The 26,432-nt window shown below is 44.7% G+C and overlaps 1 protein-coding gene across 3 annotated transcripts in view; it reads right to left on the bottom strand.

Annotated features, from left to right (window-relative positions):
* PARD3B (par-3 family cell polarity regulator beta) overlaps positions 1 to 26,432 on the bottom strand; it is a 719,005-nt gene that overhangs the window by 400,558 nt on the left and 292,015 nt on the right. For all 3 annotated transcript variants that reach the window (XM_077319232.1, XM_077319230.1, XM_077319231.1), the window contains exon 11: positions 5,599 to 5,784. In XM_077319232.1, coding sequence (XP_077175347.1) covers positions 5,599 to 5,784 — 186 coding nt within the window. The remainder of the gene's footprint in view (positions 1 to 5,598; positions 5,785 to 26,432) is intronic.

Raw genomic sequence — 26,432 nt, 5'->3', positions numbered from 1 at the left:
GCTCTCCCCCCTCTCATGCACCCCTTCAAAAGGAATGCACGTGGCCCCAGAATCCACTTGGTTGCTTGGCTGGTAATGTCTGCCCTTCTGAAGCCTGAGACCTACTGCTGGCAACTGCAGTCCCTGTTGTTGTCTGCAAGGCCAAGTCATTGCCTAATAAAGGTGGATCAACTAGTTTTCCCCAAAGTCTCACTGTCTACTTTCCTGTAAAGCTAACTACACTTGAAATTCTGGGCCACATGTCTTTGAGTTCATAGGAGTTTTTATTTACCAGGCCAAGCTTGAAAAAGTCACTTTAGTTCCCATGTCTCTCCAGCCATTTACTTGTTCACTATTTATAGTTTCAAACTGTAAATATTCTTTATTTAGATCTTCCTGAATTCTCCAGACTCGCAGGATTGATATTGGTCTGTCTGTCTGTCTGTCTCTCTGCACCCCAAAATATGAACAGTTGCTGGTAAGGGCTGGCCAAAGCCCACAGCCCAGGAGGGACACACCCACAACCACTCCAGCCCAACCACAGTCTGTGAGCCTCTACCATCCTCTCTAGATCACTGCTCATCTCTAGATTATAATGATCAGCTCTGCAAGCAAAAATGGCTACTTTGGAGGCCGGATTCTGAGGCATTGTATGATTTTAAGGCCTTCCTCCAAACTTCCAGGAATATCTCTAACCCAGGGGTAGCCAACCTCCAGGTGGGGCCTGGAGAGCTCCTGGAACTACAGCTCATCTACAGAGTATAAAGATCAGTTGCCCAGGCAGAAAGTGCTCCTATGGAGTTTGGACACGGTTGAGAAGAAGAAACATTTAAGGTCTCCCACGCAGGTTGTTGAGGAGTTGAATCACTTGAGGCCTACTGCACAGGGCTGTTGTGCAGATGAAACAGGAGGCAAAAGAACCTCTGCAACAGCTTCCAGTTTCACCTGCACAACAACCCTATGTGTTAGGTCTCAAATCTGCAGAGAGTTGCTTGGCTGTTTCTTCCCTCCAGCAGCATGGCTGGCCACAGCAATATTTTAAGTGAGAAGGGGCTTTTCTGTGGCTTCCCTGTCAGCCAACTGTTTGACAGAAGGGGAAAGTTCCCCCCTCAAAAGGAATGCCCACCCCCATGCCCTCAGGCTCCCCTGCATTACTTTCTGAAGGAAAATGCCTCCCTCCCCTCAGTCAGGGCCTGCCAGAAGCTCCTTCGCAGCAGGCCTGAAGGGAGGGAGGGGAGGGAGTGCACTCACCAGCCTCCTGCCAGCTCTGTCAGGGTTCTGAGGCAATTTGCAGTTGGACTTGACAGTTATGACAGCCTTGGGGCGAAAAGGGCTGGCACAGGCTGTCCAAGCCTCCGTTCTCTTCCCCCTTGGAAGCCCTACTGGCCTCCTCTCCCTGCGGTGGTTAGGAGCATACTGGCAGTGATGTCGCCAGATTGCCCCTGGGTGGGCAGGTCGGGAGGTGCTTTGTGCCTCCTGACGATGTAACTCTGGTCTGTCCTGGTGAGGGCCCAATTGGATTGGCCCCTTGGCCCCTGGCTGCGCGAGCCTCTGGATTGGCCTCTTGGCCCCAGACTGACAGGCTGTTCTTCTCTTGCCATTTTTCTTGCCAATAGGTTTTTGCTGGTAAGTCCTTAACATAATAATATAGTATTGTTGTTGTTGTTGTTCTTATTATTATACTATTATTGACTATAGTATTTATTTTCCTAAATTCTCTATTACTGAATGTGTTGATTGTGAAGCACACTTTTTTCTATATGTGTTATTTTTGTTGCAACCCACCTATTAATATATATATATATATATATTGGTTTGCAAAGAGAAATAAATCCTCTTTAAATTTAAAGCTGAAGGAGTAGAAGGAAAAAATTGGGGTATAAATAATAAGAATGGCAGCAATAAGAGGCAAAATCATGGTTGTTGTAGTTAGGTGCGAAGTCATGTCCAACCCATCACGACCCCATGGACGATGATCCTCCAGGCCTTCCTGCCCTCTCCCATTCCCCAGAGTCCATTTAAGTTTGCACCTACTGCTTCAGTGACTCCATCCAGCCACCTCATTCTCTGTCGTTCCCTTCTTCTTTTGCCCTCGATCGCTCCCAGCATTAGGCTCTTCTCCAGGGAGTCCTTCCTTCTCATGAGATGGCCAAAGTATTTGAGTTTCATCTTCAGGATCTGGCCTTCTAAGGAGCAGTCAGGGGTGATCTCCTCTAGGACTGACCGGTTTGTTCGCCTTGCAGTCCAAGGGACTTGCAAGAGTCTTCTCCAGCACCAGAGTTCAAAAGCCTCGATTCTTTGACGCTCGGCCTTCCTTATGGTCCAACTTTCGCATACATTGCAACTGGGAAGACCATAGCCTTGACTAAACGCACTTTTGTTGGCAGGGTGATGTCTCTGCTTTTTAGGATGTTGTCTAGATTTGCCATAGCTTTCCTCCCCAGGAGCAAGCGTCTTTCAATTTCTTTGCTGCAGTCCCCATCTGCAGTGATCTTGGAGCCCAGGAAAATAAAATCTGTCACTATCTCCATTTCTTCCCCATCTATTTGCCAGGAGTGGAGAGGGCCGGATGCCATGATCTTTGTTTTCTTGATGTTGAGTTTCAAGCCAACTTTGGCACTCTCCTCCTTCACCCGCATCGTTGATATTTCTCCCTGCAATCTTGATCCCAATTTTTGACTCCTCTAATCCTGCCTTTCTCATGATGTGCCCCACATACAAGTTAAGTAGGCAAGGCGACAGTATACAGCCTTGCCGAACTCCTTTCTCAATTTTGAACCAGTGATTCCATGTTCAGTTCTCACTGTTGCTTCTTGACCTGCATATAGGTTACTCAAGAGACAAATAAGATGCTCTAGTATTCCCATCTCTTTAAGAACTTGCCACAATTTGTTGTGCTCCACACAATCAAAGGCTTTAGCATAGTCAATGGAGTGGCAAGGGAGTGGCGGGAAATAAATTCAATAATAATAATAATAATAATAATAATAATAATAATAATAATAATAATAATAATAATAATGAAGCTGAAGTAGATGTTCTTCTGGAACTCCCTAGCTTTCTCCATGATCCAGCGTATGTTGGCAATTTGATCTCTAGTTCTTCTGCCTTTTCGAAATCCTGCCTGTATTTCTGGAAGTTCTCGGTCCACATATTGCTGGAGCCTAGCTTGTAAAATTTTGAGCATAACTTTGCTAGCATGAAAAATGAGTGCAATGGTGCCGTAGTTTGAACATTCTTTGGCATTGCCCTTCTTTGGGATTGGAATATAAACTGACCTTTTCCAATCTTGTGGCCATTGTTGAGTTTTCCAAATTTGCTGGCATATTGAGTGTAGCACTTTTACTGCATCGTCTTTTAAGATTTTAAATAGTTCAACTGGAATGCTGTCACCACCACTGGCTTTATTGTTGCTCAGACTTCCTAAGGCCCATTTGACTTCACATTCAAGGATGTCTGGGTCCAGGTCAGTAACTACCCCATTGTGGTTATCAGAGATGTTAAGCTCGCTCTTGAATAGTTCTTCTGAATACTTTTGCCACCTTTTTTAAATCTCTTCTGCTTCTGTGAGGTCCCTACCATTTTGGTCCCTTATCACACCCATCTTTGCATGAACCGTTCTCTTCATAAGTCCAATTTTCTTGAAAAGATCTCTGGTCCTCCCCATTCTATTGTTTTCTTCTATTTGTTTGCACTGTTCATTTAAAAAGGCATTCTTATCTCTTCTAGCTTTTCTGGAATTCTGCATTCAATTGGGTGTATCTTTCTCTTTCTCCCTTGCGTTTCACTTCACTTCTCTCCTTAGCTATTTGTAAAGCTTCCTCAGAAAGCCATTTTGCTTTCTTGCATTTCTTTTTCTTTGGGATGGTTTTAGTTGCTACCTCTTGTAATCAATGTTGCGAACCTCCGTCCATAGTTCTTCAGGCACTCTGTCTATCAGATCTAATTCCTTAAATCTATTTGTCACCTCTACTGTATATTCATCGGGGATATGATTTAGTTCAGACCTGAGTGGCCTAGTGCTTTTCCCTACTTTCTTCAATTTAAGCCTAAATTTTGCAACAAGAAGCTGATGATCTGAACCACAATCAGTTCCTGGTCTTGTTTTTACTGACTGTATAGAACTTCTCCATCTTTGGCTGCAGAGCACATAGTCAATGATGTCTATGTGTAGAGTCGTCTCTTGGGTTGTTGGAAAAGAGTGTTTGCTATGACCATTGTATTCTCCTGACAAAATTCTACCAGCCTGTGGTCTGCTTCATTTTGTACTCCAAGGCCAAACTTGCCTGTTATCCCGGTTATCTTTTGGCTTCCTACTTTAGCATTCCTACTTTAGCATTCCAATCCCCCGTGATGATAAGCACATCATTTTTTGGCGTTGCTTCTAGAAGGTGTTGTAGGGCTTCATAGAACTGGTCAACTTCATCCTCTTCAGCAGCAGTGGTTGGGGCATAGACCTGGATTACTGTGATGTTGAATGGTTTGTCTTGGATTCGAACTGAGATCATTCTGTCATTTTGGGGATTGTATCCCAAGACTGCTTTTCCTACTCTCTTATTGATTATGAAAGCTACTCCATTTCTTCTGCGAGATTCTTGTCCACAGTAGTATACCTGATGGTCATCTGAATTAAATTCAGCCATTCCTGTCCATTTTAGTTAACTGATTCCTAAAATGTTGATGTTCAGTCTTGTCATCTCTTGTTTAACCACGTCCAGCTTGCCTTGATTCATGGATCTGATGTTCCAGGTTCCTATGGAATAAAAATCTTTACAGCATCGGACTGTCTTTTCGCCACCAGTTACTTCCACAACTGAGCGTCCTTTCGGCTTTGGCCCAGTCGCTTCATTCATTCTGGCGCTACTCGTACTAGCCGTCTGCTCATCCCCAGTAGCATAGTGGACACCTTCCGACCTGAGGGGCTCATCTTCCGGCATCATATCGTTTTGCCTTTTGAACTTGTCTATTGGGTTTTCATGGCAAAGATACTGGAGTGGTTTGCCATTTCCTTCTCCAGTGGATCACCTTTTGTCAGAGCTCTCAGCTATGACCTGTCCGTCTTGAGTGGCCCTGCATGGCATAGCACATAACTTCACTGAGCTACTCAAGCCCCCTTGCCACAGCAAGGCAGCGATCCTCGAAGGGGGAAAATCATGGTAAATAAACTTAAATATTGAGGGGAGTATTTCTGGCAAAGGTTTAGATAAATCTTTACAAAGAAACTATAACACACTGTCTTTATTCAGAATTGTAGTAATCAAATGAAGGAAACAAACCAGTAACAGTGTTCAGAGGCAATAGTTTGAGTTGGTGGAGGAAGAAGGGAGGGGGAGCCAAAGTTTAAGGACTCTTAACAAGACGCTCAAAACTACTGCTAGGAATGGAATGCCATGGAAGGAATCCATCCGAGGAGAATGTCAAGAAACGCAGCTTGCGAGTGTCCCTGGGAACATTTTGCTGACTCCTGCATTATACAGTCACAACTGGTTTTTCATCACATCCACCCAGAGACCCTTATGTCCTTGATTACATGCACAGCAGGTTTGCATGTTGATAGTGAGGAGCTGGAATATTAATTTAGATGAAAAGTTATGAATAAAAAATCAGTTTTCTGCATACCTTGTAAGCAGCACCTCCGTGGATGATGGATTTGATGAAAATCCCAAGGTCAGAGCCGGTCTCTCGGGATTTGTTGCCCTTTAAGCTCACGCCAAGTCCAGCTGATCCGGAGTCATTTAGGGGGATCTCAAACGTCAACTGCTCAGTCGTCTCAAGTGAAAGAACATTGCAGTAGGGCTCTCCCTTCTGTTGTATGGACAAGTGAAGAGGAAGCAAAACATTTGCATAAATAGGAGTGAAGTAGCCTAATCTCATACATATCATCATAAGCTTGTTTGTTTATTTATTACATTTGTATACTACCCTCCCCTGAGGCTCAGGGCGGTTCACATGGAACTTAAAAGAACAATACATTGAACTCAGGTTTTGTGTCAAATAGAAATACAACAGTGGTAATAATAATAATAATAATGACAACAACAAAAAAGAACAAAAGGATAAGAATCAAAAAGGTCAATGGTTCAGGTGCATGGATTCCTGGGAAGGAGGTTCAGGGGCCCAGCGGGTATTGCTGGTTCTGGCCGACCTCAACCAAATTCCTGGCGGAAGAGCTCCCTTTTGCAGGCCCTGCAGAACTGTTTTAGTTCCGTCAGGGCCTTGATCTCCTCTGGGAGCTTGTTCCAGCAGGTGGGGGCCAGGACAGAAGAGGCTCTGGCCCTGGTTGAGGCCAGGTGGACTTCTTTTGGGCCAGGAATCACTAGCCAGTTGGAGGTAGCAGAGAGCAAAGCTCTTTGAAGAGGATAGGCAAAAAAGTGGTCCCTCAGGACTGCATATGAATCATAGAATCATAGAGTGGGAAGGGGCCATACAGGCCATCTAGTCCAACCCCCTGCTCAACGCAGGATCAGCCCTAAGCATCCTAAAGCATCCAAGAAAAGTGTGTATCCAACCTTTGCTTGAAGACTGCCAGTGAAGGCCTTGAAAGTGATTACCAGAACCTTAAGCCTGATCCAGAATTTGACTGGTAGCCACTGCTGCCTACGGCCATGCCACCCTGAACACACCCAATCTTGTCTGATCTCGGAAGCTAAGCAGGGTCAGGCCTGGTTAGTACTTGGTAGCCACTGCAGTTTACGGAGGATGGGCCGGATGTGGGATCACAAGATGTCATAGTCCCATTGTATACGGCACTGGTCAGACCACACCTGGAGTACTGTGTGCAGTTCTGGAGGCCTCACTTCAAGAAGGACGTAGATAAAATTGAAAGGGTACAGAGGAGAGCGATGAGGATGATCTGGGGCCAAGGGACCAAGCCCTATGAAGATAGGTTGAGGGACTTGGGAATGTTCAGCCTGGAGAAAAGGAGGTTGAGAGGGGACATGATAGCCCTCTTTAAGTATTTGAAAGGTTGTCACTTGGACGAGGGCAGCATGCTGTTTCTGCTGGCTGCAGAGGAAAGGACGTGCAGTAATGGGTTTAAACTACAAGTACAACGATATAGGCTAGATATCAGGAAAAAAATGTTCACAGTCAGAGTAGTTCAGCAGTGGAATAGGCTGCCTAAGGAGGTGGTGAGCTCCCCCTCACTGGCAGTCTTCAAGCAAAGGTTGGATACACACTTTTCTTGGATGCTTTAGGATTTGAGCAGGGGGTTGGACTAGATGGACTGTATGGTCCCTTCCAACTCTATGATTCTATGATCTCCTTGGTGTTGCTGTGAGGTCCCTTGCTGCTGCATTTTTGGACCAGCTGTAATTTATTATATTATATTTATATACCTCCCCAGAGGCTCAGTTTCCAGTTCAAGACTAAGGGCAGGCCTGCATAGAGCGAGTTGCAGAAGTCTAGTCTAGAGGTGACCGTTGTGTGGATCACTGTGGCTAGGTGTTCTGGTGCCAAGTAGAGCGCGAGTAGCTTTGCTTGCCGTAGATGGTAGAAGGCCAGCCACACTTCTCTTGTGATCTTGTGATCCTATTATTGTTAAGTGGATCGAGAACAGGTTGACAGGTTGCACCCAAAGGGCGCTTGTAAATGGTTCGTCATCTTCTTGGAGAAGAGTGACGAGTGGAGTGCCTCAGGGATCTGTCCTGGGCAATACAGTGGGATCCCCACAGTATTGCTGTGAGGTCCCTGGTTGCTACATTTTGGACCAGTTTTTTCGCCACAAGTGAGTCGACAGCGTCTTCATCATCTCTCTCCTATTGCTACTGTCTGTCCTTGACTCCGAAGCTTAAGACCTAAGGACCATGTGCCATAAAAAGTGAGTAGACATCCTTTGTTTGGAACACACGACAGCTGGAAATCAGGTTGAAATCAGCCGCGAAGCGCAGATCAGATAGTATTTCAAAACCTGAATGACTCACAAGCCAAAAAGATAAATGAGCAAGAGTAGGGAAGAAACAAGTTATTCCCCAGTTCTAATATGCATTGGCAAGGGCAGCCAGGTCAGTTGGGAAACAAGAATCATCTTTAAACATCCCGTGGCGCCCACGGGGCGCCACGGACTAAATAAAAGAGTAAGCCCTGTCGGGGAGGAGTTAGGGCGGGCCCGGTCCGGGATAAAAACTCGGAGGGACCAATCAGGAGCCGCAAAGCGGCTCCTGATTGGTCCCTCCGAGTGTCCATCCAGGGCCAAGCCGCCAATGGGGAGCCGCGCAAAGCGTGGCTCCCCATTGGCGGCTTGGCCCAGCCTTGCCGGGCCGGCCGCAGACTCACCTTACAGATCGCCCTCGCAGCCTTGCAGATCGCCCTCGCAGGGGTAAGTCCTCCGGCCCTGCCACTCGCTCCCGCCTTCTGCCGGGCCCGGCCGCTCCTTCGTGCCAGCGAAGGAGCGCCCGGCCGCGGCAGAAGCTGCAGCCCCAAGCCCCAAGGTTCTCCCGGCTTCTGCCGGGGCCGAGCGCTCCTTCGCGCCAGCCCAGCCCCAACGTTGCGCCAGCGAAGGAGCGCCCGGCTCTGGCAGAAGCCGCACCCCCCACCCCCAACGTTCTCCCATCAGAAGCCGCCCCCCCCCAGCCCGGCCCCGGCAGAAGCCGCCCCCCCCCACGTTCTCCCGGATTCTTCCGCTCCCGCCGAGCCCCAACGTTCTCCCGGCTTCTGCCGGGGGCGGCCGCTCACGTTGGGGATGGCCGGAGAGAGAGACAGAGAGATACAGAGATAGAAGCAGAGATGGAAAGACAGATGCAGAAAAGAGACAAACACCCAGCCACCAAGGACACTCCACCCTTTCTAGCGCCCGTTGTATTTAAACATACAACGGGCTTTAAATCTAGTGTCCTAATAAAAGGAAAGAGAAGCAACAAAGCCCGACATGGTCTACAAGTTTGTCAATTTCTTCTCAACTTCATTTGACTATGTTTTTAAAATGTGAACTTTCACCATGGCATCCACAACACTGGGCCTCACTACTCAGCATGAGTTTTTCTTTAGAGCAGGGGTAGTCAAACTGCGGCCCTCCAGATGCCCATGGACTACAATTCCCATGAGCCCCTGCCAGTGTTCACTGGCAGGGGCTCATGGGAATTGTAGTCCATGGACATCTGGAAGGCTGCAGTTTGACTACTCCTGCTTTAGAGACACCAAATATGGCTGTTTAATTACTTCATTGCCTCCTTGTATCACAATCCTATCTGAAGATTTCTCCTTCCCAAAAACCCACTATTCAACTAGCTGGTATTTATGAGAACATGCAATAATTGATGAGGTAGCAAGAATTTTTTAAAAAAGAATGCACGACACACTATCCTCAGGGAATACATTAAGATTTCTTCTGCAGTTATGCACACACAAAAATGGAAATTAAGGACAAGAATAGGCCTCTGATTAATTTTTGCATGATCCATTTTCAGGGTAGAGCATCTCCCAAATTCTTACCAAAGGACCCTGCCTCAGTTTCCTCCATCATTACTTAAACTCGTCCTAGTCTACTTCAAGTCCGTCTTCAGAATTCTTATGTAATAATTTATAAGGATGTGTATTTTTGTTTTGTTTTTTTAAAACAAACAAACACCCATCTGGAAGAGCAGACCTTTTCCCAAACACTTAATCCACCCCTGTCCCACTGTTTTTTCGCCACATGCAAAAACCAAATAAACAATACGCTTATCATCTAAGAGGGAAAAACACCCAAATTTTGCCACAGCTGTTGGGGGAGGTAAAGGGGAGATAAAGGGCCTGCAGAATTATAAGCCTCAATTCCAATATGTATCAAGAGCAAATATTTAATATATTTAATCACATGACAGAGTTAATGCATTTCATTTAATTGGAAAATAAAAAAGTGATCTGATGTTGACATTAATAATTATTGTCTGATGCTGACAGCCTACCTCTCTTCTCTTATTATACCTACAAGCTTCTCTTTGTTAACTTTCCAGTGGTTTTTTTTAATTAAAAGAGGAACATGTGCAAGCTTAAGTCCCTAAAAACATAATTGCAAAACTCATACTCTTGTAAGAGAATAAACATTACTTTGCAGTCACTGATGCTTAGAAGATCCCCCCAGCTGCAGATTAATAACAAAAGTCTAATAAAGCTAAAATGCTTCTGTCCCCATGCCTATTATGCAGAATACCAAAGTGTCCGGTTAGGCCTTAGCAGTGCTTTGGATGCACAGAGTCATCTGTAATTTGCTAGGGCTACAGCAAGTATCAATACAGAACTTGGGTGGGACACTGTTGTCATATCAACAACAACAAGCCTTTTATTGTCATATCATAAGATATAAAGATGTGACGAAATTAGAATCTATAGCTAAACATCTGGGTGGTGATTTTCTCTCAGGAGCCGTGTACAGTGTGCACGTATCCGTCATGAATCTGTTTCACTCAGATGCTCTGCTTCTCAGCTCACTCACTACGCTGAACTAGGAGAATTTATCTGATCTCATTTTTAACCGAAGGTTGAGCAAAAGAATATATTAAAATTAGAACACAAATATTTATTTATTTAGACCATACTAAGGAGATTAAAAAGCATTAAAATATAATAATAAAAAGATGTGCAATTGAAGCTTAAAGTTGGAAGGCACCTCCAAGTTCATCTAGTCCAACCCTCTGCAGAATCCAGGAAATTCACAACTACCTGCCCACCCAAAGTAACCCCAATTCCATGCCCAAATGATGCCCCACCCAGCAGAATTTCTGGCCAGTCTAGCCTGGAGGAAATTCGCCTCCCAACCCCAAAGTGATTGTTGGCATTTCCCTGGGCGTGCAAGGAAGGGCCATAAGAGCCAAGCACCAACACACTCGCTCCTCCCCAAACTAACGATCTGCCTACATTCACAGAATCAGCATTTCTGTCAGACGGCTATCTAGCCCGTTTGGTGTCGTGGTTAGGAGTGCGGACTTCTAATCTGGCATGCTGGGTTCGATTCTGCACTCCCCCACATGCAGCCAGCTGGGTGACCTTGGGCTCGCCACAGCACCCTTCTGTTCATGGCCAAAATTCAATCTGGTGTGTGCATCCTTAGGTGTGAAATGAAAGAAATGCATCCTCATGTGAACCAAAAGAAAATATGACATAATGGATCTTCCAATTACATACCAAGATGTGACAAACCAATACCACATCACATTCTAAGAATTTTCAGTATGTCTAGGGTTTTCATTCTAGAGATTTGACTTTCCTAGAGCATCCTGCAATGCCTTAATGTCATGTCTGGGCTTCTACCTTAAAATACCACTAGTTTTCCTCCTTTTCTTTGTTCCCACTGCTCTAAGGAGTAGTAACAGGAGCCTACTTTCCCTTCATCTAGTTTGACTAGTCTCTTTTTTCGTCAGACAACTTCCACTGACAGTTAACTTACCAACACTTATCTTTCCTCCTAAGTATTAAAACATCATCGATATATGTTCCTGGGGTGAGCAATTTAGCAATATGAAACATGAAAAAGATCAGTAGCATGGAAGGTTCTTCAGAATTGACTTGTGCCCCATGTTATAAACAACTGTGACCAGAGACATTCTGAAATAAACTAGAGCAATAGCTCTAATCTAGCAAGGGATTCTGTTCGTTGCCATTCTTAACTCCCTTGTTACTCTCTCTGTTCTCTACCATGCCCATTTGTCAGTCAATCAGTCCTGGCTTCTTGGGAGACAGCTAGTTTTAGCCAGACCAATCTGCCCAGGAAACACACCACTATCTTCCTGCAGAAAGTGTACCTGTGAGCTCACTTGCATTTTGCCAAGCAGTTTTATTGTACCAAATTGCTAACTTTACTTCCCAACAAAATTAATTGGAAGACAGCAATTATCTCTATTTATATAATAAGCTTGTACAACAACAAATATTCTGCGCACCTGTTCATAATTTTTAACAGAAATGTTCTTCATTTCCATTTGTAACTAATGATTTTATTATGGGTATTTTAAAATAAATCTTTATTTCAGACATGTAAAACTCTCTGATCATAACCAATTCATTACAGTAGAATCTGCTGCATTTTGTTCCCCTCCAAGGCAGCATGAGAACAGGAGACAGTTGAAGTTTTAAAAAGAGTTTTAGAACATCTTGAGAACAAATTGTTCAAAGACTAACTATACCCTTAAATAAAGACCCAGCTAGGTAATCTGATTACTGAAATAAACACGCTGCTGAGAACAGCACGGAAAACAAATTCAGGTGCTCAAACGGTTCACCTATTTCTGAAGATGTATTAGTTTATTAACAGAAGTTACCGCAAGCATTAGCTCTCTGTACCCATCTGCTGGGTTATCATCCAACTGTGTGGGCATGCTATCTGAACCAAAATAGAGTTGTTAAAATGTGTTGAAGCGAAACAATAGATATAAATACACCAAATCATTTTCAAGTATTAGGTTTCCTACAGCTCTCCTTCGACACACAGATTGGAATCCATAAAACTTCTAAGCTATTTAGCTCACCTAATCACTCTGGGAATCAGATAAACATATTGTACAAAGACTCGACTGACATTTACAAAAAACAAAAAGTTTCTGCACCAACTAATTTAGGAACAGTTCATTTTGATCACACTTTCTTCACATCAGTCCTTCATATTCAGAAGAACACAACCGGTTTAAACCTGATTCCCTCTCCCTAGGCGAATACACATCTCTCATTTCCAAGTTACTGCAAGGACCAGCAAACCTGCAATATAATAAAATCAAGCTTGATTTGCTTCTGACAAACAAGCTAGAAACCCATTATTGAAATCTCAGGCAAGCCTCCATACATGCATCAAACATCTCCCTTCCTTAGGAGGTGTTTGTATCAGGGAGCACGGCTGCAAATTACTGCAATCCTGCTTGTTCGGCCTAAATGAAGAAGAGGAGGGACAAACTCTCCACCAGCCTCTTCCCATTGCCCATCCTGGCCACAACAAGCAGCACAAGGTACACAAGGGCATGCCACTTCCTGTAACCCCCCCCCCCTTCACTTTCACTGTAGCAAGAAGAAACAGACCCACTGATCCCACCAGTAGGCCAAGGAAAGGCCCCTTCCTCCCTGCAGCATTTTTGTAACCAGTGGGGACAAAGCAACAGGGTGTTCTCCTCTAACTATTCAGAATAAATGACTCAGGACCTGACCAGAGCAAGGAGTGAGAATTCCCTGGGATGTGAGCTGGACTGGCAGGGGTTCAAATGCAACAGTAATGAGGCAGGTCCTATGTGGGTGCTGAGATGCCTGCATCTCCCCTTCTTGTCTACTTCTTGTCTACTTCAAGCTAGCCAGTCTTACTCTCCTAGGAAGTATTTCCTCTCATTTCCCACTTCAACTACTTTGTGTTGTTTATTAGACTCTAAAAGGTTTTGGCCCTGCAGATACCTAAGCCACATCCCGTGGGCAACCTAAATATTTTTACTTTTTCAAGGGCTGGAAATTCCATTTCCTACAGAATTACTGAATTCAGATGGTAACCATTAAAAAAACAAAACAAGTGTTACATACTCATACATCCCTTGCTTGGGGTGGGTTTTAGGATTTCTGTTAGTCTGATGTACAGAACATTTAATGGTGCACAAAATCTGTTTAGTAGATTATTAGGACCTCCATGCCCTTGGATGGATAATCCTTCTACAATATATATTTAAAATAAATCCTCCAAATCTATTCCCCTTCACCAAAAAGTAAAAATAAAAATCATGTTTCAACCAACAGAGAAACACTGGAGTAAAGTCCCCTGCAGCTAGCTCTTTCACAAAAGTAGATCAAGTCAGAGAAATGAATGAATGAATGAATATAAGTAACATTATTTTTAAGTAAAAAAAAAATTATCTCCATTCTACAAAAGTGCCATATATAAAGCTGATTTTTCAAAACACATAAAATGTGTTTCTTATATACAAAGCTTACCTGTAGATGTTTTTGGGTTGGTCAGTCTGAGGGGGATGCCTGTTGGAGGAGCTCCACCTTCCCCTCTAATGTCTCCACCCATGCCTTCCTCTGTCGGGGTTGTCTCCTCACTTTCCACCCCTTCAGTAGCTGGCCCTTCAATGGCAATTTCTTTAGTGTTGTTTTGTCCAAACACAAAGGGCTCTGAGCCAGCCCCCTTGCTTTCCTTCTGTATTTTCCCCATCTCCCCTCTCTTCCCCCTTCTAGCTGTTTCCCAGGGGCTTTCCGCACCGGGATCCTTGTAGCAAATTGTTTGCTGAACGAAAAATCGCCATTTAAAATAGTGCAATTCGTCATTATGCATACCTGACTTTGTAGTGGAATCCAGTTGCGTTTCTATAGTTTCCCACAAGCTTCCGGTCTCAGCAAAAATCGCTAGACAGGAAGCGCTATTGCCAAGCTCGTCCCGCCCCTGGCCGTCAAGCAGCCAATGGGCAGCCGTTAGCATGCTCCCAAACAGCCCCTTTCCCTTTAAGAAAGGTTTTTTTTTTTAAACACACCCATTGCAACGAATATGTGTTGATTCGTTGCAACGGAGAGACCCATCAGCTGGCAGGTGTGTTTGAGCTGTCGTTTCATCGTTGCCATGCTCCCCCCAAGTGAAAAAAAAATCCCCCCCCCTCACGGGCCCGATTTTCGGCCGAAAACAGTGTAAAAAATAAAGGGAAAATACATCAGCAAATTGGCTTGTCTGTTGTTTGTGCTTAGTGAATAAACAGCTCTGGGGAGGACTGAAGCCGGAGAAGCCTCTAAACAGGCTTGCTGGTGGGTTGAACTTCGCTCGCTCGGAGAAAAAAAATTGGCGATCGCTTCGCCGGAAGATCAGAGGAGAGAGCCAGGGGGAGGGGCTTTGTAGAAACCACAACAATGGTAACGCACAGAACTTTCCCGCTAGTGTTGCAGATTAGTTGCAGGAGTGAAGCGCTTTCCGGAGGGTGAATCCACTTTGGGGGATTTCCCTGAAAGCGCTACAAGGAAGCGCTTTTTGCGGATCGGTTTCAGGTGTGTGGCAGATTGTCAACGACGTTGTGCATAATGGCAAATCAGTAGCGTTTTCAATTGGCAACCATTGTGCGATTTTGAAGGTGTGCGAAAAGCCCCCCAGCCTTTGCTAATTTTTTAAGCTTCCTCTCCAGACGATAATAATTTGTACCAAGGTGATCTCCATAGCCTTGTCTTGCAATCAAAGTTAGCTCCATGTCGCTCAAAGAATCTGCAGATCCTGCTTCTTTCTGTAACTTTAACATTTCTTTCTCTAATTTTTCAATATCTCCTTTTTCTTTCTCAAACTTTTCCTCTATATTTTCCATCTGAGTCATTAGGGTTGTGCGCAGAAGCGGCCAAAGCGTTTCAGCCAAGGAGGAAGGCAGTGAAGCGAGACAGCTGCGGTGGGACGGGGCACGGGAGCGGCGCACCAGAGCTCATCCAGGCTGAACCTGAGAGAGGTGAGTCCCACCATGACAGCTGCTCCGAAGTGGCTTCCTCAGCGCTGAGGCATTCAAAGCGGGCCGCTCCGGCTTTACGGCAACCCTGTTGCCAGGGCAGCCCTGATACAGGGCAAAGCACTGCTTTGGGTTGGAGCGCTCAACCGTAGTCATAATCTGCTGGTAATTCATGGAGCTTTCTCTCTTGCAAGGCCTCTTCCATTAGAGGGGTTTCCCGCCGCTTTCTCCATTATATTTTCCCCCTTTTCTCCGCCTGACAATTGTTGTCTCTCTACATTCCCCAGAGCCTCCTGATTCCCAGGGATCCCTTCGCTTGCCCTCTGACTCATGCTTGGGCTGGATGGCAGTGGATTTCTTTCTTCCTTGCTGCTGTCTTCTAGGCTGGTATCCATTTTCTGCTCCTCCTGCTGAGTACTCATCTCAGTGATTCTTTTCCTGTTCTGCTTCAATCCCTGGGGTCTCCTCATACATGTTTAGTTTCTTTTTATTCCTGGTGGCTCCCTTCATTTAATCCATCCTGAGTTGACTCCAAGCTGGGGGAAACCCCCCCCCCTCTCCCACCAGTCAACAAAACACTGGAAGTTTCCCGGAGCTCTTCTACTGTGTGTCTGCCCTCTTCAGAAGTAAGTAAGTAAATATATAAATAAATAAATCAAAATGGTGTACAACCACCCACAACGTTTTGGCATGGAGATTGGAGTGGGGAGGGGAAGACTCTTGTATAGAAAGAAAACGAGTATTATCAAAAAACCAGAGTGGGATAACATCAAGTATGTGGTCAACGTTTGTGCATGTAACCCTAACAATTAGGGTTGCATGCTTCGGCATGCTTTGGCAAGCCCCGAAGCCTGAGGCGGCCAGTGCTGCAGTACAAAGGTGCAGTGGCAGTATGTCAGCAGGCACCCGCGGGCAGGCGCAGAGCTCTGTACCTGCATTTGGCCGCTGGCTGGAGTGCCCACCAGCACCCCTCCCCTCCGTGCTGCGGGGCTGGCCGTCTGGGGCTTTGGTGCGTGCACCGCAATACCCAACCTTAATAACAATCCACATGTAGTAAGTCAAATGCAAGTATCTGTATTAACCAGAACTCTCATTCTGAAATGTCCCAAGACAGGAAGATTTGAAAGCACATTTCTCACGCTGTCTTTTCAATATGCAAAGCTTCTCAATCAGTCTTATGACAGCTGGCATTATCTGCCAACTCTGGAAACCGAAACTACTAAAAATAGTAATTTTAATAAATATACTGTGCCATCCTAAGCAGAGTTACATCCTCCTAAGTGATTGGAAATTAATAAGCTTAGAAAGGTGTATTTACTTACTAATACATTTATTAACTGGCTTTCCACTTTGTGGACCTCAAGGTGGCTTACAACAGAAATAAAATGATAATTGAAAAAAATAAATAAAAGGCCACAATTATAGCTTAGGGTGAAGCTATTAAAAACTGCCTGAACTCAGATTTCCCTCCTCTTCCAAGTTTTTACAAATTAAAAAAAAATGTAGGATATAAGTGGAACCCCAAGACGGACCCACAATATTTCCTCTTTCCTGAAAGGCCCCAGAATATTTCCCCTTTTCCTGATCCTTCTACCTTTCTAGGGTTGCTAGCTGCCAGGCAGGACCTGGAGATCTCCTGGAATCACAACAGAGCTCCCAGGTACTGAGATCAATTCCCCCATAGGGTGGGGCAGTGGTCCCCAACCCCTGGGCCTCGGCACTGGGCCGCGGCTCCCTCTTCCCGCCCCCCCCCCCAACAGCGAGAAGCTCAGCAGGCTGCGAGCAAATTGGCCGCCGAAGCGGCCAATCAGCTTGTGGCCCGGCAAGCTTCTTGTTTTCCTTGCGGCCTGGAGGGGCGGGGAGAGGGAGCCGCGGCCGCCGGCATGCCGGCGGCGCAAACACGCACGCGCAGACTTGTCGTGCGTGCGCGTTTGCGTCCGGCGGGGGCGCAAACACGCATGCACGGCAAGTCCGCACATACGCTTTTGTGCCGGGGCTGCCGCGCATGCACGGGGCCCCGGGTCGCCCTCTCCCTGCACTCCGACGCAACGGTCCGCAGCCTAACAAAGGTTGCGGACCACTGGGGTGGGGGATAGAGACTTGGAAATGCAAGGTTTGGGGAGGGAAGTGACCTCAGCCGTGCAATGACATGGAGCCCATATTCCAAAGTAGACATATTCTCAAGGGAAGCATTTGTAATTCTGGGTGCTTTCAGGTGGGACCTGGAGGTATCCCAGAATGACAGAAGGAGTTCCTCTGGAGAAAGTGACTGCTTTTGAGGGTGGATTATATAGAATTATATTTGGCTGAAGCCTCTCTCCCTCCTAAACCCCACCCTCTTCAGACTGAACCACGTAATCTCCAGGAATTTCCCAACCCGGAGCTGACAATCCTAGCCAGGCCTGGACCCAAGGACTCATCCCTCCAAGGCCAAAATAGGCCTTTTATTTACTAAAACCTAGTCTAGAATACCTTGGTTGCCTAGCAACGGCCACTGGGGGAATCTGTTGCTTAAAGCTACGGGTGTTCCCTTTACAATTTTGGAGCTTTTAAAACTCACAATAATAATTTTTAAAAAGATTTGCGATTTTCCTGTAAACCTGGGTCCCTTATCAGGTTTGGAGAGAGATCTGTCTTATCTGTTCACAGCTCTAGTCACCAGATTAAGTATCCAAAGATTTGGCCAACTTCACTAAATTAGAATATAAGACAAAGTATCAAACTTAGTAACTGGATATGAATGCTTTCTTGAATCCATATTGGTTGAATTTGAAACAAAACTTGATTCTGTTAATAAAACAAAGCTCTAATATGAATATTTTCCTCTCCTGGCAGCAACCAAAATGTCAATTCATCAAAAGGCTGAAAGAACTCCAAAAAGCCCATTGGCACTGTTAATTTAACTTTTCATATAACAGAAGATTCAAAAACATTCTAATTTTGGAATCTCTGGAGGTGTGATGAGCACAGCAATGGAAAAGTAATAATCAGTAAACAATTTCCAATAGGCAAGAACTCAAATACAAGAACTTTAGGGAATCACTCTACAATGCTAATGATAGCAAAAACACCAAAACAAAACAAAACAAAAACCCAGCATTAGAGTCAGCTTGCTGTAGAGAGGCTAAAGTGCTGAATTAGGATTTGGGAGACCCAGGTAAAAATCCCATCCCACTTTTTGATGAAATTCATTGAGCCCCTTTGGGTCAGTCAGATCCCTTCTCTTGGCCTAACCTCAAAGGGTGGTGTCTGTGAGGATAAATTGGAAGAAGGAGACCAAGGCATGCTTCCCTGAGCCTAGAATATAACCAGAATAAGCTCTAAAATGTTTGTGATGCTTTGTGGTAACATTAAATCACAAATATCAGTGACAAACTGTGACAAAACCAGACCCATTCAAACTTTTTAATTCATTACACAGAGGGAGAGGCACAGCTCAGTGGAAGAGCTTAGCACGTCGACCACGGGTAGTCAACCTGTGGTCCTCCAGATGTTCATGGACTACAATTCCCATGAGCCCCTGCCAGCGAATACTGGCAGGGGCTCATGGGAATTGTAGTCCATGGACATCTGGAGGACCACAGGTTGACTACCCATGACGTAGACGGTCTCAGGATCAAACCGCAGCCTCACCAGTTTGTTTGTTTTTTTAAAGGATCAATTAGGAGGGGGTGGGAAAGGCCTCTGCTGGAGTGGGACCATGGAAAGCAGCTGCCAGCCTGAGCTGTCACTATTGACCTTGATGGACCTTGATGGACCAACGGGTCAAAGTCAGTGTAAGACAGGTTTATGTTCTCAAGAGTTGCCAGCACTGGCTTCTTCCATAGCTCTTCTTTCCCCTTCTGCCACCCTCCCAGCTGTGAGACAACAAAGACCTGTCAATCTCAAAAAGCCAGGATACTGAAAATAATCCAACAGTGATTTAAATTAACATAATATCAATTAAGTCAACAATAATATAACATGAACAACAACTTAGATAAACCCCCAGAGAGGTCAGACTGGTGTAGGCCATGGAGGAGGTATCTGAGAGGGGACCTGTAGATGTTATTGGGTTGGTCAGTCTCAGGAGCTGCCTTTTGCAGGCCCTGCAGAATTGTGGCAGTTCAGCCAGGGCCCTGATCTCTTCAGGGACCTCGTTCCACCAGGGGGGGGGGCCAGGAAAGAAAAAGCTCTGGCCCTTGTTGAGGACCAACATACTTCTTTGGGGCCAGGGATCACCAGCCAGTTGACAGTGGTGGAGCATAATGCTCCTTTGGGGGTATAGGCAGAGAGACGGTCTCTCAGGTACACTGGGCCCAGACTGTGTATGGTCTTGAAGGTAAGAACCAAAAGCCTGATCCAGAATTTGATTGGGAGCCAGCTAAGTTGTTGAAGAATAGGCTGGATGTGAGATCTCCATTGTATGTTGGTGAGAATCTTGACCACGGAGTTCTGAACCAATTGTAGTTTCTGGATCAAGGATAAGGGTAGGCCTGTGGAGAGTGAGTTGGAGAAGTCCAGTCTAGAGGTGACCGTTGCATGGATCACTGTGGCTAAGTGTTCTGGTGCCAAGAAGGGTGCTAGTAGCTTGGCTTGGCGTAGATGGTAGAAGACTTGCCGCTCTACTCTTGTGACCTGTGCCTCCATGGAAAGGGAAGTGTCGAGGAAGTGTCGACCAAAAAATTTTAGGGTCTAAAATGATATAACACCTTTTATATCAAAATAATCTGTCAGTTCATATCAGAGTTTTTCAGTCTTGGAACACTTTAGAATATCCAATAGGGCATTTTAGAATATCCACAGGGTCTGTTGTGAAGGGGGAGGAGCCTCCATATTTCAGTCTCTGTTTAATCGAGGTCGTTCTTTTTTTCCGGCACCCTTCCAGCTCTGGCTTCCATCTTCTTACGCCTGACACAGGTGTTTACATGCCATCCTGGAATGCTGTGGTAACTCAAAATGCCACCCACACTACAGTGGATATTTTCTTTCTTTCCGCAACATCAGTACATGCACAGACGCAATTACCTTGGGAAGAGGGGGCTGAGGTGCTTATCAACAATGGGAGCTCTTTGTTAAGTGTTTCTGCAACCCATAAGATTCCCTCTGCATTTGCAGAACTTGCACTGGAGTTATGGCTGGGCATGTTGCATAGAGCGGCCTATCTGTACAGAGGACAGCAATACGCTGTAAGATATAGGGATGTGGGAGTGCATAATGTGGAAATGGGGGCAAAATCTTAACAGAAAAGTTACATGTACAACAAAACCAGAGTAGCATAAAGAAGAAGAGTTGTCTTTTATACCCCGCTGTTCACTACCTCAAAGCAGTTTACAATTGCCTTCCCTTCCTCTCCCCACAACAGAAACCTTGAAAGATAGGTGGGACTTAGAGAGCTCTGACACAACTGCTCTGTGAGAACAGCTCTAACAGGACTGTGACTGTCCCGAGTTCACTCAGCTGGCTGCAAGTGGAGGACTGGAGAATCAAACCTGGTTCTCCACATTATAGGCCACCACTCTTAACCACTACACCAAGCTGGCTCATGAAGTTCTGTTTTCTATGAAAGAAACAGCAATATTAGGAACACCAAATATTTATTAGGAAGAGACGAAAGCACTGAATTATGTATAATTCACATACTTTTATTTCTCGCAAGGTTCACAGGAGCTGTAACTATATACATTTCCGCTTCTGCATCTAACACATTTTCCAAAATTACACTTCACCTCTACTAATAAGTGGCTACCACCTTTTTATTTAAACCTGAGCTTTACAATAATCTGTGCATACTTATGAGTGTTACAGCTATATTTTGTATTTCCAAAGAGATCAATTTTGGTTTTGCTTCACAGAATGTCTCTGCAATTTTGTCATGATTAGGAGTCCAGAAATTTCCTCCGTTGCCTATTATTTTCAAAGAAGAACTGCTACTGAAACTGAACTCACGTGAGGGGGGAAATTAAGCAAAACCTTTAATCTCTCTCTCAGCCCAAAAACAGAAACAATATGAAGAATGCTGTGGAATTTCATAGTTCTATTGTTCTGACATGAAAATCATTTCATTTTTGCTTTTCCCTTATGCAAATTGATCCTATGAGTAAGTAATGGGTTTAAACTACAAGTACAACAATATAGGCTAGATATCAGGAAAAAAGTTCAGCAGTGGAATAGGCTGCCTAAGGAGGTGGTGAGCTCCCCCTCACTGGCAGTCTTCAAGCAAAGATTGGATACACACTTTTCTTGGATGCTTTAGGATGCTTAGGGCTGATCCTGCGTTGAGCAGGGGGTTGGACTGGATGGCCTGTATGGCCCCTTCCAACTCTATGGTTCTATGATTCTAATGTAGGAAGAGGCCTGTTGGATCAGAACAATGATCTATATAGTCCAGCATCCTGTCTCACACAATAGCCAACCGGTTTCTCTAGATGGCCACAAACACAGCAAATTCTACATTCACTACATTCTCTGGCTGCAAATTCCACACATCGTTTGTGTAAAGAACTATTTCCTTTCATCCATCCTGAATATGATACCCACTGATTTCATAGAATGCCCTCAAGTTATAGTTATGGAGGAGAGGGATAAAAATTCTTTCTGTCTCTACCTTGTGCATAATTTTATAATCTATCATGCCCTCCCCCGGTTGTCTCTTCTAAACTGAAAACTCCCAGATTCTTCAGTCTTTTCTTGCAGAAAATGTGTTCCAACCCCACAGCCATTTTGGTTGTCGTCTCCTGTACTTTTTCCAACTTTGCAGTGCCTTTTTCAGGTACAGAGAACAGAACTTCACAGGGTTGAACGCTTTGGCGCGGTTCGGCTTCCTCTGCGATCAACGAAGCCTGAGGCGGCACATAGGAGGCCAGCACCACGGCATGGAGGGGCGGCAGCGGCACCCCAGGCTCAGGCTTCGTTGATTACCGAGGCAGCCGAACTGTGCTGAAGCGCTCAACTTCCAACAGATGCCACCCCATAAATCTATACAGAGGCACTATATTAGTCTCCCCCCTTTCCCTAAGAATCCCCATCACACTTTATTATTGCATCACTTCCTGTTTCCTGATACTGCAATATCCCACTAAATATTTTCAAGTATAAACATTTTAGCATCATCAGTTACTATAAATGATAACTGAAGAAAATGGAGGGAAGCCAGCAATGAAAATGTGTGAAACAAAAAAGCATGACCATGATGGCATCCAGAATCTGCCAATAAATACCAAAAGGAAACATTCGTGTATCCCTAATGAACACTTTTCATGCAAGCTGAAGTAGGTAAAATGTGCTTTCAGCCCAGCCTATGTTAAGACCTGTCAAATTTTAAAGAAGCCTTGTCCCATTCCATAAATTCTTCTCTGTCCAACTGATGTTAATGTATGCTCAGTCTTGCCTCAATCCTTTCCCTCTCCCGAGAAGCTTTTTCAATTAGACCTTGTTATTTAATCTAAGAATGCCAACACTCATTGACCAGGGCACCTTCTATCTGTGGATTTATGATAATCTAATGCACATCTCCCTGGGCACAAAGGCTGTCTCAGTTATCCCTATTGTTCTGTGCCCAGAAAAGAACCTTCACACACACATGCAGAGAGAGATCTTGCTGAAGTCAGGAAGGAAATAGCATTTATTTCACAAAGCGAGAGAGACCTTTCACTAACTGTCAGATGTGGCCTCTCCAGGATGTGCAGCCTGCCCCCTTGCCCGGCTGCCCAGGTCTGATAAGAAGAGCGTACTCCCCCGAGAGCAAGAGGCAATGGACGTACAGGGGATCGTTTTCAAAGGCTTATGAATTGACATGTTCACAGAGCCCTTTTCAAGGACTAAAAGACCATCACCTTGGTGCCACACAGCCATTATCTTACAGAAATATATGAAGGTTCAGAAACTTTCCCATTTATTTTTGCTCTTTGATTGTCTTTCTAATAAGAATCAGGCGAACACAAACAAAATGCTGACCACACAACACAACACAGTGATGCAGAAAGTGGCACAGCAGTTTGCACTGCTTTCCAGCTTCTCCCATGCAGCCTCCATAAATGGTGGAGCATGCTGCTCTGCCACAATACCTGGCAGTAGCCAGGCACAATACCTGGCAGCGGCCACTGTGCATAATCTGTCATTATTTGGCAGGACAGAAGTAGCTTTCTGTAGCTGTCCGTTTGTAGGTGGCTGTGAGCTGGAACCTCCTTCACATGGTGATTCCTCTTCTAGCCTTCCGCCTCTTCAGCTGACCCATGACACTTATTTAGTTGCAAGGAATATAACTCATCTCCTAAGAGTGTTCTTTATATAAGACACCCCCCCCCCATGTTATGATATCCACTGGAAAAACATTAGTCTTGCATATGGTTAAATACATTTATTGGGGCTTTTGTGGATTCCCCAGTAAATCAAACTGCTTCCACTCCTAGGAATCAATTGCTTTTGTTTGTATTTTGAGTATAAATAATATAGTTAATTGAGTTTTGCCATTTATGAAGTTTATATCTCCTATAAGGGGCATTGCATTTTATGGAACACACGACCTGGCAGACTAACCTTTATGTCAGCTCCAGCCCTTGTAACAAATGAGCTTGACCCCTCTGCCTCAGGGGATGGTAAAAAGGCTATTGGTTGGCCATTTACCTGCAGTAGGTCTCATGATAAAGACTGAAGGGGGCAAGAAGGGGTCATAGTGGAAGAGGCAGCCCTGAAGGTATGACGCCCCCAAACCATTTAGGGCTTTCTAGGTTAAAAAACAACACCTTGAACTGACCCTGGAAACTAACTGGGAACTAGTGTGGCGGTTGCCAACTGGAGTTACAGGGCCCCACAAAGAAGACCTAGTCAGCAATCTGGTCCCTGGAAGAACTGCACTTTCTAAAGTGTCTTTGTCCTGTTATGTCTCCGAAGGCAAGAAGGGTTGGCCTAAGAGGGATGGGCATCCACCAAGGACTCCAGGGTTATTATGCAAAGGCAGACAATAGCAATTTAACAATATTTTGACTGTTACCTTGAAAACCCTATAAGGTTGCTGTAAGATGTTTGTGACTTGATGACACTTTGCAACCCCATCCTAAGTCAGAATCTGACATGTAAATAAAACTTAACTGCAGAGTACACCACGTAACACTTCCCACAAGGTCTCAATCCAGACATCATGGTTTAAAACGATGGATACCATCATCTTCTGACTGCAGGCAGCTGAACTTTGTTATTTTACCCATAGTTGTGCTAATGGCTAAGGGTCATCCATGTCTGGTGTTATGTTTCCGCTTATCATAGAGCAGGGATCCTCAACCTGTGGTCCTCCAGATGTTCATGGACTACAATTCCCATGAGCCCCTGCCAGCAAATTCTGGCAGGGGCTCATGGGAATTGCAGTCCATGAGCATCTGGAGGACCACAGGTTGAGGATCCCTGTCATAGAGGACTCTCCTTTGGGTGATCAATTGTTTATTTTCTAGGGTACTTGTGTCCTGGCTTCTTGCTTGGCTTTCTTTGGAGTTTTGTTTTTTATTTGGGTTGGATATTGGATTCCAGAGGGATGGCATTTACATGCATTTATAGATGTGTGCATCTCCAAATCTCTGAACTTGTGTTAAAACAAGAGCAACTGTCACAGTTTATGCCCTGGAGATGTTTACAGCTGCAGCCCTCCATGGGTTAAGCACCAGGTGTTACCGATTAACCTGTTTCCTTATTTTGCCACGGTGAAGGAAACTGGATTTTGTATAGTATGGAATCATGATTAATCCCTCATAGGGAATAGTACATGAGAGAAGGAGGGGTAGGCATGATCAAATATTTTCGTATCTTTCGGAATCAAGTGGAACAGTAGTCTGCCTTAATGTTTTTGGTTTACTGTTAAGGCAGCCGGAAAATACAAACCAGATCACCAGCAGCTAGCTCCCCCTCCCCTTTCCCCTCATCGTTAAAGAGTCTTCAGAGAAGTCAACACAGTATTTACTACATAGCTTAAAGCCCAAATGTATCTTATAAAATATACTAATCACAGGGCAGCCTGTAGAGTTGGGTAATTAAGCAAATCAAGATAATCCCCCAGAGTCTTGGAACCAGCTCCTTTCCCCAGCTGTTACATTGTCAACAGCTGGCATGAATTACTAGTAACATTTGGTTAACTGGATAATAAGGTGGACATTCTGTGGTTGGTCCCAATTCTGCTTTACTGATCTGCTTCATTAAATAAACTTCTTAAGATTCTCTTATTTCCCTTCTGAAGCAAAGAGCATGCTGGGTTTCACTCCAAAAAGAATGTGAAAACAACACAATTACTCAGCTCTTTGATGTTACTTTTTACAGAGTTGAACTTAACTAAGTCCCAATATCCTGCCTTCCAGTCAACAGGCATTACGTCCTAAGCTGTGCCAGGAGCAAGAATATTGACAAAGGCATATGGCAGATTTAAGGTTGCTACACAGAAAGCTGTCAAATGTTCGAACAGCTGTGGCAAATGGATAATAAGGAGGAGGGGCCAAGCCGGGCACAGAAAGTAACTCTTGTCTACACACTTATGACTTGCATGATACCCAGATGGGTTACAGGTGCTTGGCGGTATTTATATGGAAATCACAAAAGGAGAATGTCATAATAATTTATTATTAAGCTTCATTTAAACAGAGTACTACTGGGGTCAAAAAAGACAAAGAAAGGCAAGAATTACTGTCTACTACCTCCCATACAGTTACAGAGTTGCTGTATCTATAAGGAAGCTGACACCCCACATAATTTTACTGAATGTTGCCAACATTGGCTCAGTTTGGACACGGTTTGCCATGTTTGTCATGACACCTGGTTTGGCAACTAATTTGAGATCAGCTGGAACACTAGAATGTGCAGCCATAGTTTGAGAAGCTAAGTCACCCAAAATTATGTCTTGGTGGTAAATAAAGATGAAGAAAACAGAAGCAAAAATTATGCTCGTAATGGAAAGAATTTTTCATATTTGTGAAACCCTGAAACATCGGAATTTATTGACTGCACTAAATTCTTTCTGTTCAAGTAAACAGGAATGTAAGAAGAGCACTGCTGGATCAGACCAATGGTCCATCTAGCATACTGTCTAGGATGGGCATGAACCAGGGCCGAACTAGGAGGCTCTTTTACAAACCAAACAGGTTC

Source organism: Paroedura picta, chromosome 2 (genome assembly GCF_049243985.1).
Source record: "Paroedura picta isolate Pp20150507F chromosome 2, Ppicta_v3.0, whole genome shotgun sequence".
NCBI classification, from domain to species: Eukaryota; Metazoa; Chordata; class Lepidosauria; order Squamata; family Gekkonidae; genus Paroedura; species Paroedura picta.
Note: the sequence above shows the minus strand (reverse complement) of the source record. Positions and strands in the feature narration are given on the sequence as shown.